Source organism: Macrobrachium nipponense, chromosome 8, assembly GCF_015104395.2.
Source record: "Macrobrachium nipponense isolate FS-2020 chromosome 8, ASM1510439v2, whole genome shotgun sequence".
Lineage (NCBI taxonomy): Eukaryota > Metazoa > Arthropoda > Malacostraca > Decapoda > Palaemonidae > Macrobrachium > Macrobrachium nipponense.
The window spans coordinates 63,460,235-63,477,734 of NC_087203.1; the positions used below are offsets into that span (position 1 = coordinate 63,460,235).

General features: G+C 37.9%; 1 protein-coding gene across 1 annotated transcript in view; it reads left to right on the top strand.

Moving 5' to 3' along the window:
• Positions 1 to 12,563, top strand: part of LOC135223113 (uncharacterized) — a 28,536-nt gene extending 15,973 nt beyond the window's left edge. Inside the window, exon 2 of the mRNA XM_064261617.1 lies at positions 12,355 to 12,563. Within this exon, the coding sequence (XP_064117687.1) occupies positions 12,355 to 12,563 (209 nt within the window). The remainder of the gene's footprint in view (positions 1 to 12,354) is intronic.
• Positions 12,564 to 17,500: the final 4,937 nt, after the last annotated feature.

Here is a 17,500-nt window from a genome sequence, read left to right on the forward strand (position 1 = left end):
TCTGGTTTTCTTCTGCAAATCTTGTCTTAAGCTTTTCAAAAGAGAAGTGGCCAATTTTATTCTCGGTGTATCATAAATATTTCTTTTTTCCATCAAAATGTTAATTTTCCTGCTGGAAGTATCTCTCAACTGTTATCAACTAGCTGGTGATGAAAGGTCATTATTTCATCAAATTACTGGAAACAGCACCAAGGCCGCTAGTTTAGTTTTGCGGGTATCATATTACATTCCGATCTAGTAGGTTTGTTTCCTGTTGGTTTCCGAATTGTTATACGCTTCTTTTCCTGCTTCTTTCCATATCATTTGCTTCGAGCAGTAACTGCAAAAGCAAATAAGGAAACAAACAAATATATTCTTTGTCTAGTAATATACTTTGTTACACCAACCATAATAAGAAACGTTTTCCTCTTCCTTCAATACAAATATATATTTGGAACTAAAATGCTATGAAGTACAGCTCCACATGTTACTATATTCGTGATAATGATCCGTGAAAGGCAAAATTTACAACTCATTCGAGCTGAAAGATGAAAAACAGACGTCATAAAATTTCATGCACCTCTTGCGGTTCCTGTATTACATAACAGAAATATTTTCTATGGTGTAATATTATTTTGAATAGTGTGTTACACTTTTGTCTGGTGTAATATTATTTTGAACAGTGTGTTACACTTTTGTCCCTGCGTTTATTTCATACAGGATAGCATTAGGAACAGGGGTATTACGTATTTGTGCTAAACATTTCATAACTAAACGAAATAGGTAAAGAAAATTAAGTTGTTAAAACAAGTTTAAATATCTGCTTAAATTTCAACCTCACTTGAGCTTCATTTCTAGACCCAAAGTAACACAACTGAAGATGAAATGTTCACTTTCATTTCCACCCGACCGTCGAACACGAATTTATTAGTATTGAAAAGTTATGAGGTCATTTCAGGTCGCATACAAGAGAGACTTTAGTAGAACTCTGAGGGAGAAGATATGAGACACTTAAGTTAAAGGAAGCTAATTTTGTCCAGTTTACCTAAACGGAAAAAAAGATCATATTGTCCACGCCAAAAAAAGAAAAATGGATACAATTTAAAGGTAAGGATTTCTTTGGATTCACTCTTCAAAGGGAAATGGTGAAAATGACAAAAGTGAACGTTGGTGTCAAATCTATCTAGAATGAAAGACAACCTGAAAAAGTATATATATCTAAAGCGCGACAATAAGAGTAACTGTTTCATGAAATGGAGTGAACTAGATAGACGTATCTACAGTGACCTGAAGGTTATTTTTCATAATTGTGCCCGAAAAAATAGCTATACATCCCATAGAATTTTTTTTTCAATGTATTTATTTAAACTGTAGTTTCAATAGAAAATAAATCAGATATCACTGACATTCCGTTAACATAAAAAGTAACTTAACAAAAAGCAAAAGTACAGAAAATAAAATAGTTCACCAAATAGGATAAAAATGGAAATTGGGTGTTAGCGTTTTTCTTCTTCTTCGGAACTTCGGAAACTTTTTTTTTTACTCTCTCTCTCTCTCTCTAAAAGGTCCCATTTTTAAGAGGAATGTCGATTTGTGGGATTGACCTTTGTAAAGGCAATTCGTTCCCGTCTCGTCAGGCTACAGTTTAAAAAAAAATGTTACCTGGGAGGAGTGTGGCGTAAAAGAATACCTAATACGAAAGGAGATTAAGAAGCAGGTGTTTAGAGATTTCGCCTTAAAGAACATTTGTAGTGAAACCTGAAGATGGGAGTTGGTTTAAAACGAACGTATCCTAGATATAAGACGTTATATTCTTCAATATAGGGATATCAGATAAATAGGCAGGCCGATCTATGTAGTACATACAACTGCAAAAAAATCTACAAACTTTCAGCTTTTCATTTCACTAATACATTTACATACTTTCCACAGCATGTCAAGAAGGACATTTTTTTAAACACTTATAAAACATAACCCAAAAATGAATAGAAAAAAATATAATATATAACATATTAAATTGCTAGATAATCTTATATAATCTAGAACACTCAGCACAGCAGAATGAATACGATGATATTCCTAACTCCCACAGACTCATAGTCCGGTTTCAAAAAGTCAGCACCGTGATAACAGCAATGGTTAACTACATTCTAATTTGGCGCAATTATGCTTCTTTGCCGGGACTTCCTTGTCGCAATTGGAATTGTTAACAGGAATTCACAGCCTCCCCAGTCAAGTAAATCGGTGCTCGGATCTCATGAAAGGAGAGAAACAGGTAGCTTTTTCCGGAACATTTCGCACAAACAATGGTCGGTTTATATCTCTTCGAAAAGGACAAACACTGATACACATTGTAAGTGTCCAGTAAAGGCCCGGTTACGTATGAACTTGCCGGTATACGTACAAGTATTCTTATATTGCTTGGGTGCAATAATTTGAAATATTAAGCACTGTAGTAATGACTGAATATGATATAATATATTAGCGTTGTTTATAATCAATTATATATATAATATAAAAATCATAGTTCACAATGATAACTTGAGAACTTCTTCAAGTGCCTAAGCAACGCTAGGCGTAACTAGACTCTAACTCGATTCAGAACTAAAGGAGCCTTTAATAAAATGACGCTGAAAATTCTAACAAAAATATACAGCACCGAGAAAGGAAACTTTCTTTTCTTTCTTACCTCATATGTTTCTGGACTTGCAACATCTAAATAAAATAAAATAAAATAAAATAAAAAATAAAACAATAAGAAAAACGAATCTTAACAAAAACATTTTTTATTAAGCTAATAGCTGCAGAATTATCTAAGATTTCCCTAGCTTTTAAATTTTCTTGGTTCTTGTTCTAGAATTTTCCTGCTTTTTTATACTCTCTATTATTCTTTGTTTCCTATTTTTCATCTTCAAACAACTCTGTGTCCAGAAATTCCCATTTTGTATATCGTAAATTTCCCAATGCTCAATAGTTTCAGACTTTACATACATGTTTTAAACCATAAACTTCAGCGACAAAGGACTTTTTCGGCAACTGATTACAAAGGAATCCGTTATTACCATTTACCCTTAAAACATGCAATTACATACTGAGATTGTCGTTATGATCAGATCGTCCACATTCTCCTTGAAGTCTTGGAAGTTCATGACCTTCCGCACCTCTGATAACGTTTCTCTTCATGTTTTCCGAATTGGCTGAGGAACAGGAATCGAGGAAAAACAATAAGGGCAAAAAGCAGATTGGCAACCCACCTATTGAATTGTCTCATTTATGAGAAAGAGAAAAAGAAAGGGTTATATATTTTTTTTTCATAGTGTATTATGCAGTATATTTTGTTACAAATAAAGGGAAAAATGGTAGGTAATTGCCTTTTGCTTTAAGTTTCCGGTTTAAAATGTGATGGTTGTTCTTTATGGGCATACTAGCTGACGTACCCAGCACTGCATGGTAAAAACTGAAAGCGTAGGATGCACCCAGACCGTAGAACTCACCAAGCATAGAACACACCCAAAATGTAGAACACATCCAGATACTATTTATCCCAACCTTCTATTGGACAGGAAAAGGAATCAAATCTATCCATATTGTAATATCAAAGAATTTTTAAATATATGTTTAAAAAAAAAGAAGTATAGTAGGCAATTATATAGAAACAGCTTTCACAAATTCACTATAATGCAACACCATCGGGAACAAGAATAAATAAATTCGTGGGTGAATCCACCCTTCAGCAATTATCTAAAAGAGCAAAAGGACTTTCACATTCACTGAAAGATGATAAACTGGAAGACTTGCAGAGTTAGAGTCCCTTAAATACATAGTTCTTTTTGGTTTTACAAATTTCAAAAAGGCTCTACTGACACCGAGTTAGATTTATTTCCAAATATTTTCATGTTATACAGAATTCTATTAATTCTATTTGACTAGACTTGGACTTCAACAGCATCGGGAATGTCACTATTCACCTCAGCAACCCCAAAAACAATGGATTCAACACTAACCTCAAACATTTATAGCATTCTATTTTCGACACCTCTCCCCCCCCCCACAAGTATCCCATTAGTATAGGGGTGAACTTGGACTTTTAATATAAAGGGCATTGGGAGTGCCACTATTAACCTCAGCTATCTAGAAAACTAAGTATTAGAGATTAATATCTGTTGTTTTTGGATACGTTTACATGTCCACCCCCCCCCCCCAACCCCCCACCTCCATCCCGCCACCCCAGCAACTTTGGTGCTAGTGAAGTCTTACCCCCAAAGTACTCTTTTCCAGCTAGTAAGACATATGTATACCATGTTTGGTTGAAATTGCAACATTCATTTCAGAGTAATGCTGGAATGTTCACATACATACATACATAAATACATACATACATACATACATAAATTTTTATGTATGAGGTGTGATCATAAAGTATCAGAACTGGTACTATGAAAAGTCCTGAAAACCTCTTCTTTTCAAGTGGGATTTGATTTTTGGAAAGAGGAAAAAGTCGCAAGGGGTGAGATCTGGGGAATAAATTGGCAGTCGGAATTGGGGGATGCTCTATTTGGCCAAAAACTTCTGCACAAGCTGTGCTGGATGGGCAGGTGTGTTGTCATGGTGCTGAGACTAGATTTTAATCATAGTCATAGTGCCAAGATTCATCTCACGTTATGACAGTTTTCAAAAAGTTTTCATAACCAAATTTTCAGTGGGAATGGACTGAACTGAACCATAACTATTCTGCACATTCTCCAGCAGCTCACGGATGGTGATTCGATGATTTCCCCTCACAGCTGTACACACAACTGCGATGTTTTTCTCAGTTCTGCTGGTTGCAAATCTCCCAGAACGTTCGTCACTATCGACATTTTGTCAGCCATCTTCAAAATGTCTGAACCACTAGTACACTCCTGTGCGGATCTTACACTCCTCCCCATACACTTTTTGCACTTTTGCATAGGTCAGTGCACTGGCATCACCAAGTATTTGGGAAAATTTGATGCAGATTCTCAGCTCAACTTTCTTCATCATAGCCAATACGATGACCACACAACAACACGTTTCTTCCAAGCATGGCTGTAAAGAGCAGAAGTGAGCAAGGACACTAAAAACTTAGTAGTTACTATACTAGAAAAGGCCTGTTGTTTTAGACAGGCGTGACACCGCAATTACTGGCTAGGGCAGAATGTTAGGGCACAGTGCAATTTCATGGGTCATGCCAGCCCATATTTATACCCACGTTTGGGAGGTTCCAGAAATATTCTGTCAAAACTGGAGTGATCTCCTTAGGTCCTTTCATCTCTGACGCTAATCTTCCCAGGTACCTGAAAAGGTCATTGAGCGCTGGCAGAGGAGGGTATGGAAAGAAAGGGTACAAAGGGGTGCTATATTAGGTCGAGAGATTTGGGTCGGTAGACAGAAACGCAGGTGTGAGGAGGCAGGGTCACCGGTGCACTATACTGTGATAACAACGGTGAGAGTGAGAGGTCAGGTCAGACGGACTACACTTAAGAAGGTGTGGACTCTAGCAAACTAAGGGCTAATCTCTGTCAACGACCTTTGTGAAATTAGATTGGGGACTAAAATATGGTGGAAAGGGGGCGGTAATCCGATAAGTGTCTTTGTCCATTCTCAAAACCTGGGGTGGTTATAGACTTGAGCTGAATGTGACAAGGGTATGACACGTGATAAATCACTTCTGTCACGTTGTTAATATGACATTGACATGTTTTCAATCTACGAGACAGTTAAGGAACAATTGGACAGAAGTTAAGTCATAATGTCATACAGCTCTCTAAGATATCACAAAAAACAAGGCTTTGTTTTTACTTTATTCATTACATGAAGCAATTACTTTATTTCTTTCGATTTCCCTTAATATATATATATATATATATATATATATATATATATATATATATATATATATATATATATATATAATATATATATATATATATATATATATATATATATATATATAAACATATATATATATATACATATATATATATATATATATATACATATATATATATATATATATATATATAATATATATATATATATATATATATATATATATATATATATATATATATATATATGAAGAGAGATAGAAGGAGATCCAGATCCTAACGGTAACCAGATCTACAGAATACGACTAAAAAGCTGAACCAAAACAGATGTAAATTCTTATATAAAGAACTTGTTTTTGAACCCACCGTCCCTGTAAAAGCCAGAGAGAACTCCAACATCCCATGGAGAAAGACAACGATTTTGTTTTGTTTTATGACCTGGAAACGGTACCACTCGTTCATGAATAGCGATCCCTTGTAAAGGCCAGACTCTTCACGGAACTTATACCTTAGTCACTGTAAGAAGATTATGCCCCATTTTGGTTTAATTTTTTTTCTATGTACAGTTTCTATGCAAGTGCCTGTTGTGCTTATTTTTATTACAGCATTTTTATCGAAATAAAATTTAATCAACACCAACACCAATTTACTTTTTCGGTTGGATTCATAAATTTATTTATGTAATATATAGCAATATTTCAAGAAGCAGGAAATGCTACAAATGATGATGCAAACATCAACTACTTTGACGATAAGATTGTAACGACAATAACACCAGTATCAGTATCAGGATCAATGACTCCAAACAGCAACAATGGAAGCTGCAGCAAACACAAGTCCAATGAGAATCATCAGAATCACCAACTACAGCAATACCAACAGTAACAGCAAATGTAGCGGGGTGGGAAACAACGCAACACCATGAACAACAGAAGACTGTAATGAGTCGCTTCAAAATTCCTCTTAGCCAGAGTTTCTTTTTCACTTACTGGAACTCTGGACATTGACTTTTTACATTGGAAGGGAAACGCTTCAATGTCCTAATGAGAAAACATGCGTTTCTTTTCCCGCCTCTTTACTTACGTGAGACCTGGTGAAAATAAAGCAATGACTAATGCTGACTCAGCACGCAGACCTATGCGTCCTTTTCGAGCTCGCATAAAGAGTCAAGTCGTGTGCCATTGAAACTATTTTATGGGTTAAAGCAAGATCAATGCAGTGGAAAGTCGCGTGCAACACCACCAAGCTACATAATCCTATTCAAGGAATCTGATTAATTTCTGCTGAACTTATATCTCACAGTTTAACAGATAAAAACCGGAAGATATGAAAACAAATTTCGCTGGCTGCATTAAAATATGTACTGAAAAACGTTACTCCTTTATTTTTATAGAAAACTAATATATACAAAGGTGAGAGAATATAATTCCTTTAACACAGGTAACGGAATGTGAACACTGCAGTGGTTTCATTGATGCAAGCGATTGCTTTTTAAAGACCTTGTATTAAAGACTTTACTTCCATATTTGATCATGAAAAAGTATTTCTTTACTCCCTAAATTTGTCAGGAAACTTATTGGCGAAAAATAAGACTGGTGAATCATCTAGCATTAAATTGTAAGTAGTAATCGGGTACACTGGAATTAGAATTACTCAAAAATGAGATCTGTGGCTCAACCCAGTGAATATTAAATGGTGATAATAAATGCTTCTGTTATAAACTCTTAAAACACCGAAGTCGTTGCAAACATCCTTTTCAAGATTAAAAACGATTCCAAGGCCAAGGCTACGAAAATTTGAATAACATACTTCAAATAAGGAAGTTTTAAGGAATATCTGGTGTCCAATATGTTACCAATCGATGGTAACCATGCTCAATGAACAGCAATGTTCATTTTGTCATTAAAGCTAAATTTTCATTGTTGCAGAGAACATTCTCGAATAAAAAAGGAAGACCCGATCTTTTTATAAAATCTAAAATTAGTTCCTTCATCCTAATTTGAAAAAACAAGGCAGTTTTCAACGTATGTTCAAACGACTATTTTTTCCTTTGGCTGAGAATACAGAAAAGGCAAAAGGTGCCCAAAACCAACTTTGCCTACTTTCCAAAAATAGGGCAACTAAATGTTTCGGGAAACACAGAGGACGGCAGAAACGAAAGGCATGCAAATCTAATCATACCGGCAGACACCCGAGATCGCATACTTCGTCGAATTTTTGCATCAAAATACATTGATGACTATCTTTTTCGTTTCCCGCTGTCTCTGGCTCTCTCTCTACAATCACGGACCAAAAACATTAGTTACCGTCGATGAGGCCTCTCTTTGTATCCATCATATCGAGTGGGTGCCACGCTTGAGCAGCAGTTTTGCAATTTTTGTTTCTGTGATTGATTGTTGATCATTCGGGACGAGTTTTGCTTGATGATCTAGACTTACGCTGGGGAATGTGCACATTTGGATGAAAACTGTCGTGTACTAGTGGGTTTGTGCATACATACACTCATTTGTATGTGGACTTATGTCAGCACATAATAAAACTACTGAGAATGGATATACAAATATGTAAATCATATTTTTGCCTCATTAATACAACTACCATTATTAAAAGCATAGAACAATTGCTCTCTCGTTAAACTGTACCACACCACATATTTCTTGTAAAGAAATCGGAGTTCGAACAGGCACCCTGCCTATCAAATGGCAGGTACTGGATCATATGTGTTGTTTGTTTACCTAATGAGCATGTAGCACCACCATTGTGTGTGAAGATATTCAATAATCTTGCTTAACAGGGCCACACCTCGGATGCCCTATTGTAACCGGCCCAAGATATTGATTGATTATATTTGAAATTTTTTCTTTTTCTTTTCATAAGTATATATTTTTCCAGGAATAATGAAACATTATGTAATATATCTATCCATATATATATATATATATATATATATATATATATATATATATATATATATATATATATATATATATATATATATATATATGCTTAAAAAATAACAGTAGATGCACGTGTCTTAATTAAATAAGAGAATACCACAGGAAAATGATACGCAGAAATCCAAGCGCTTTCGTCTTTACAAAGACATTGTCAAGGAACTGGCTTATATACATATATATATATATATATATATATATATATATATATATATATATATATATATATATATATATATATATATATATATATATATATTATATATATATATATATATATATGTATATATGTATGTATGAACGCAATCATCTGTTGCAAAGCATGTACTGTTCTGTCCTTGGTGTCCTTGGGTTCACCAAGAGCCGTTTCTGTTTTTTGTGCTTATAACTTTGATGAAAAGGCCTTTGAGAAATTCATAAACTCTGTATGATGATGATCACTTCATTCATCTGCCGGATGCATATATATATATATATATATATATATATATATATATATATATATATATATATATATATATATATATATAGTATATATATATATATATATATATATATATATATATATATATATATATATATATATATATATATATAGATATATATATATATATAGTATTATATATATATATATATATATATATATATATATATCTATATATATATATATATATATATATATATATATATATATATATATATATATATATATATATATATATATATATATATATGCATCCGGCAGATGAATGAAATGATCATCATCATACAGAGTTTATGAATTTCTCAAAGGCCTTTTCATCAAAGGTTATAAGCACAAAAACAGAAACGGCTCTTGGTGAACCCAAGGACACCAAGGACAGAACAGTACATGCTTTGCAACAGATGATAGCGTTCAGACGACGTACCCGGTAAGGACATCGAGCGTGTAAAGCCCTGAGAGCTGAGACCGCTTTCAGTAGGCTGTATCGTGAGGAGAAAGGCACCGGCAATCATCGTTCCTCCGTCTTTATGGGACAGTAACTCTTACACAACTTGCTTGATATATATTTCCTTTTCTACTGATTTTTTCTTTGAATTAATGCCCGATAAACCTACATAAGAATCATACATTCGGTGTTAATGTAGTAATAAAATTTCGTCAAGAATGACAGCCTGAACAGCATGATACAGTGAGTGGCATGTTATTTATTTATCATGCTATTTGCGGCATCTTGTCAACAAAATAGACCTTTTGACTTGTTCAGATGAACTAGCTAATTATAAAAATTTGAACTAGTTTTGCATTCCAAGAAGGAAATCGGTTAACAGACCAGTTATTGTATACAGAATGAAATTTATACTTATTGCTGCGTGAGATTAATACCAAGAGATTCACACACACACACATTCATATATCTGGCAATTTCAAATAGCTTTATTAGCGACGAATATATGAATATATATGAAGTACTATAAATAGACTCATTCTAAAAACACTAACATGCATTTATAATAAAATCCACAAGAAATAAAAGGATAAGAAAATTACCATCTTGAGCAAGGGGAAGAAGGCGACTGACTATTTACTTTTGTGTCGCATATGTAGCTTGCGAAATTATGTCAGGCAGCTCGAAAACTTCTTAAGGTCCAAATAGATATTAATTAATAGGGGCGTGATGGGTGACTTACTGACCAGGCGTCCAGTTGTCATCTACAGAATTCTCGAGTATTCAGATATATACAAAGATATGTAAATTAAATATAGAGTACAAGCATTTTAAAATCTTTACACGGGCGTCTACCCTCATCAATTTGCTCTCTTCGAATCACTTTTCATAAAAATAATAGTTCCAAACCTGAACAATCAAATCCTCTATGCTGCCCTCTATACGGGGCATAGCCATATTTACTTGGGACCTTTCACTATCAGTTTTCTGTAAAAAAAAAAAAAAAAAAAAAAAAAAAACTATTGAGATGGCTTTGTCTGTTTGTTAACACTTTTCCTCTCCACCCTCAGATCTAAAAATTGCTGAGGCTAGAGGACAGCAAATTAATATGTTGATCATCCACCCTACAACATCACAAAAAATTGCAGCTCTCTGGCCTCAGTAGTTCTTATTTTATTAAAGGTTGCATTTACACAACTTGCTATAGGACTGGCAACCACAAAGCCGTGGCTGAAAGTTTCATGATCCACGGCTCATATATCATTATACGATGTACAGAAAACTCTATTGCATCGAAGAAACTTCAGTTCATTTTTGTTGTTTCTTCTAGTCACTCGTCTTCTTTGCTTTGCTTGAGATAGTAATTTTCTTAGCATTTTCTGTCCTGTGGATTTTATTACAAATGTATGATGGTGCTTTTAGGATGAGTCTTTTTATTATACTTTATATATAGTCGTCTCTTTACAGCTGTGGTAATGGGGCAAGGCCGGAAACGTTGCTAATAAATGTATGTGACATTGCCATAATAAGCCCCCATGTCTCTGTACTGAATATATTGCCCAAGACTTTTCGCTTTTACGATAATGTATATGTACATGTATATATATATATATATATATATATATATATATATATATATATATATATATATATATATATATATATAGTATATATATATATATATATATATATATTATATATATATATATATATATATATATATATATACTATTCTATATATATATATATATATATATATATATATATACTATTCTATATATATATATATATATATATATATATATATATATATATATATATATATATATATATATATATACTACTATATATATATATATATATTATATATATATATATATATATATATATATATATATATATATATATATACGTATATATATATATATATATATATATATATATATATTATATATATATCCCAATTTTCCAATAGATGTAAGTCCTAAGGTAAGGAGTAAAGTCAAATACAAACAGAAAATAATTTGCAGGCTCTCTTTCTCTCCTGGTGAAATCAGGCTCATCCTCTGATTTCCCTGTCTGCTGCTGACTCTTCTCACCTTCCCAGATAAAGGTAGGTTTACACCTACGCACTTTCGTGTTGCGGGATGTTACAGTGTGGGACTGCAAGAAACCATTACAAAATTGTTGCGGTGGGGAGAAAAAATTATCGTTATTGGGCGGCATGGAGCAGACCCGGGCGGTTGGTTACGGGCACCTCACGGCGTGTTCCTGTGGTGTCTAGTGGAGTGTTACAGAGTTGGCGTGGCGTTATGGTCGTTGTTGCTATGCCAGGGCATGCGCTCTTGCGGCTTTGTTACTCCATGTAGCGTTGTGTTGCAGGTGAGTTGCGGTGTTGTTGTGGAGTGCGCGCACATCCGCACAAGTTAGGACGTGCAAATTTGCATGATTGTTGCACATGCAACGTGCCACATCGTGCCAAACCGTGACACACCGTGCCAGATATGAATCTTGGGTATATATAGAGGCCTGCCAAGCACATCCTTTCATTCCACACCCAACCAGCATGCAATATGGACCTCAACAGCCTCTCACCCCAGGAGACCCAGAGATTTTTTGTAGCTGTCCTGTGTCAATGTGCAGTCCAGGTCATCGACCGGTTGAGAAGTCGTACTAGAGTGCCACAGCCACCAGCAGCATGCAGAAAGGACGGCAGGGCAGGGCTACTACAAGAACTGAACAAGGAGGACAGCAAAGGACACAAGAACTTTCTACGCATCTACCCTGAATTGTTTGAGGAGATGGTCGAAAGGCTGACGCCCCTGTTGAAGAAGAAGGACACGAAGATGTAGCATGCACAAGAGGTGGGACTCAAGTTGGCGGTCACTCTCCACCACCTGGCAAGTGGGAACGACTATACAAGCCTGGAATGCAGCTTCAGAGTCTCCAAGAGTTCCATATGCCGATTTATCACAGTAGTCTGCCAAGCCATTATCGACATATACAAACCAGAAGTGATGAAGGGCCCCAAGACACCAGAAGAATGGAATGACGTAGCAAAACGATTCGCCTCCAAGTGGAACTACTTCAATTGTGTGGGAGCCCTGGATGGGAAGCACATCGCGATCAAGAAACCCAAAGGTGGAGGATCACTGTATCTCATTTACAAGAAGTTTCACAGCATCGTCCTCATGACCCTCTCCGATGCAAAGTACAGGTTCCTGTTCGTCGACGTCGGTGCAGAAGGAGGTGCTGGGGATGGAGGAACCTGGTAGAAGTGCAACCTGGCTAGGGCCATCACAAACAACCGAGCAGAACTCCCACAAGACAGAAATCTGCCCAACGACGAAGAACCCATCCCCTTCCACATAGTCACCGACGATGCCTTCGCTCTCAATACGTGGTTGATGAAGCCCTACTCCCACCAATAACAAGATCCCACCAAACGGATATACAGCTACAGATTATCTCGCGCTCGTCGTGTGGTGGAAAAGGCATTCGGCCTGCTGCAGATGAGATGGTGAGTCTTTGGAACGACGATGCAACAGGATGTACAGGTGTGCATGAAGATAACTTTGTGGGCATGTGTCATGCACAACCTGGCACTGCAATGCTACCCACTAGCTGGCACTGACGTCGGCCATGAGGACCAACACCATAACGTCGTAGCAGGTACTTGGAGGGAGGAGTCACAGAACCTCATGGAACGACTCATGGCAAGAAGATTACCTGGCCCAGTACTACTCATCGGATGCAGGTGCAGTGGAATGGAAAGAGCGAATGGTGTTTCCTCGAGGACGACCAGCTACTGAAGAGTAGAGGAACCAAAGAACTCTGTAATAAAACATAACCAAACAAATGTAAATAATTGTAAATAAAGATCATGATATATTTCTCATTGCTGAAAGTTATAATAACATAATTCATAATAATGAGACAAATGAGAAGCAAATGATGGACACAAAAATAACTTATACTAAACAAACATGAAAAGCATAGAATATAAGAAAATGAACATAAAAAGCATAGAAAGTAAGAAAATAAACATGAAAAACATAGAATATCAGAAAATAAACATGAAAAACATAGAATATCAGAAAATAAACATGAAAAACTAGAATATCAGAAAATAAACATGAAAAACTAGAATATCAGAAAATAAACATAAAAAGCATAGAATATCAGAAAATAAACATGAACAGCATAGATTATCAGAAAATAAACATAAAAAGCATAGAATGTAAGAAAATGAACATAAAAAGCATAGAATGTAAGAGACTGAAATTGGGACTTTTGGTTTTTTTTTTTTTTTTTTTTTTTTTTTTGGTTTTTACCATAACATGTTCAACTGCAAATATCATATATTATCAACTGAGGCCAATATGTTTTTAGTATCTTACTGATTTTTCATTGTTCCCCTGTGAATAACTATGTCCAGTCAACATTAATTACTGTTTCATTATCATATTTGTATGTGTTCATGTTCATTCGGTCATGTTCTCAACATGATATTATTGTTCTACCTTGTATGCTATTATATCATTTGATGGCCATATTTATTTCATGTTTTACATTTTATTTTATACTTTAAGTTATTTTCCGAGTTGTATTTATTTCATAGATCATATATCATATTTCATGTTAAGATTTCCTGTTATATTTCTTCATGTTATTATTCTTTCTGGCTATGCTCTTCCATTATTCAATTGCATTTTATAGTTCAAGTTATTTTCCGAGTTCTATTCATTTCATATTTCACATATATTTCATTTTATATTTCCTGTTATACTTCCTCGTGTTATTATTCTTTATGGCCATGCTTTTTCTTATTCAATCTCATTTCACCCAATCATATCATATATATTGTCATGACATATAAATTAAGCATCGAAAAAGGAAAAATTTAAATGCAAGTTTCATATTTCAACATATTTATTACAAAAAGAAAAATTATTAATTATAAAAATTACAAAAATAATTGAATATTACGAAAATAACTAAAATACAATTTATTCTAAAAAAAAAATAACATGTTTATTTGCAATATTTATAATTTCACTCAATTGATTCTGGGTCAATGTCCTCCTTATCACCTTTGGATATGGTCACGTCATAGGTGGGTGGATCCTCTGTGGCAGAAGGTTTTGGTGTCGGAATACTGGCGCCAGGGGTAGGGGGCCGCAGGTCTGCCGAGAGACTGTTGACCAACGGTGACAGCGAAGAAGTGGAAGGTCGAGGAGAGAAGTTCAGTGGTGTCGAACATCCACTGGGGAAGAATGATGGTGTGCTTAGCCTTGGCGCCGGAGTTGTGTACCCATGATGAGCTGCCTGCTGCTGCGGTTGAGGCTGCTGTTGAAGGTGAGGATCATAAAAAAACACAGGTTGGGGTTGAGACGTGAACCACTGGTGTGATGATGCCCGAACCGGTTGCACTGCAGAATGTGTCGAAGGTGTCAAAGTTCCAGGTTTCGTCAGCGTCTCCTTATCAATTCGCAGAGGCGTCCAGTGGGAACAACCACCGCGAGCCATGGCCTCTTCCATCGTCGCAAGCCTGATGACTTGCTGGAAGAACGGCTTCTGGTATCTTCGAGGCACGTACTCCAAGCACTGCGTCAAGTACTGCATGAACACAGCGATGTCACGGTGCATGTTGTCCTGCGCTTGTGGCATCAGTGTGTTAATGCTCGTCATAATCTGGGTCAGTTGAGTCTGCAGACCTTCTGTAGAGTCAACTGACATGTCGGCGGATAGCCGTCGGTCCTCTGGCTAGTTCGTCGCTCTCTTCTGCTTCAGCCGCCTCCTCCACTGGATCGAAGCAGCTGATAGGCCCGACATGTCGGTAGAGGAACCGTCTGCGTCGGTTCTGAGCGACGATATAGGCGAGAACGGGTTCGTGGGCGATGTGTCCTCCCAGGAATGCCCACGTGGTCATCACCTCCTCCTCCCGTGGTGTCCTGTTGCGTGCAGCCAATCCGCTCTTGTATTCTCGCTTCTCGAACTTGCCGAAGTCCGGTCAGCAAGCCTCGAAGAACTTGCGGACTTGCTGGAAGCTGCAGTCGATGAAAATTGCGGCCAGTTCACACCAGAGTTCCTCCTACCTCCTGGGATTTGACCATTGCCTGTCCCGCTTGTCGTACAAGGTAGGGTGGGCCTTGATGAAATCCACGATGACTTCCTAGTCCTCTGGCGTGAACGGGTATTCTTGAATGTACTTCTTCCTGGGGCGGTATCATTTCTTCGGCTGCACGACGATACCACTCGGGTCTGCGATGTCCTGGGATTCCACAATGGATGTGGTCGGCTCAACGTTCAGCTCTTCCTCGTGTTCAGAGGTCTCCAACCGTTGAGAGGGCTGGATGTCTTGGGTGTCCTGGGTGTCCTGGGACTGCTTGGTAGGCCTGGTGGTGGTCTTCCGAAGGGGCATCGTGTCACGTGGCTGGGAAAAGGTCGCTTGGAAAATGTCGCTGGGAAAATGTCGCTGGGTAAACGTTGCTGGGTAGACGTCCCTGGGTGAGCGCACGTGGGTGAACGTCGCTGGGTGAATGTCGCTGGGTGAACGTCGCTGAGTGAACGTTGCTGGGTAGTCCTGGCTGTCCTGGGTGTTCTGGGTGTCCTGGGACTGCTTGGTGGGCCTGGTGGTGGTCTTCCGTAGGGGCATCGTGTCACGTGGCTGGGAAAACGTCGCTGGGAAAATGTGGCTGGGAAAACGTCGCTGGGTAGACGTCGCTGGGTAGACATCCCTGGGTGAGCGCACGTGGGTGAACGTTGCTGGGTGAATGTCGCAGGGTGAACGTCGCTGGGTGAACGTCGCTGGGTAGACGTCGCTGGGTCAGCGTGCATGGGTCAGCATCGCTGGGTGAACGACGTTGCTGGGTGAACTTCGCTAGGTGAACGACATTGCTGGGTGAACTTCGCTGGGTGAACGTCGCTAGGCAAGAGTGGCTGGGTGAGCGTCGCTGGGCAAGAGTGACTGGGTGAGCGTCGCTGGGCGAGAGAGGCTGGGTCACAGAGCGGCTGGTCAATCAGGCAGTCACATCGAGAATGATGCCCCAGTGGTCAGTCAGGCCCCTTTTATCCTCCCCAGAATGCACGCCAACCTTCCATCCAATCGACCTAGGGAGATGCTGTAACATGCTGCACGCACACCGCATGCCCTGCAGTATGTGTGCGGCATGTATTAATCCTGTATGACGGCGCCGTAAGGGCACCGCACGGCGCCGTAACATCACGCCGTAACATCACGCCGTAACATCACGCCGTAACCCACCCTTTGGTGTGGTGTGGCAAGGAACTGTGCGGGTTCTTACCTCATACGGCTTCGTGCGACTTCATCACGCCGCCAGACGCCGCGCAGAAATTTGAAATGATTTAAAATCCGGGCGGCGGCGTGCGGCTTTAACGGCCTTTGCCTGCCCCCGCCAGCGAGGTGGCATGCTTTTGGTGCATTTATAGTGCGGTTTCATGCAGTTTCTTGCGATCCCGCGCCACATAAGTGCGTAGGTGTAAACCAGTCTTAAAGCTGCAGACAATGTGAGGGGTGGTAGCCATCGGTGTAAACCAGTCTTAAAGCTGCAGACAATGCGAGGGGTGGTAGCCATCTTGACAGAACCATGTATGACGCAGGCCAAACCAGTGATTATAAAAACTGGAGAAGGAGAAGCAGTCACACTATGGGCTGCTCTGTGAGCAAGAGTCCGTGCTGACATAAGGCCAGCTTAATCTTAAACAACAACAAGCACTCACCTTTAGAAATGAGCCTGCCAGACCGCTGCTCAGATGGGATCAGCGA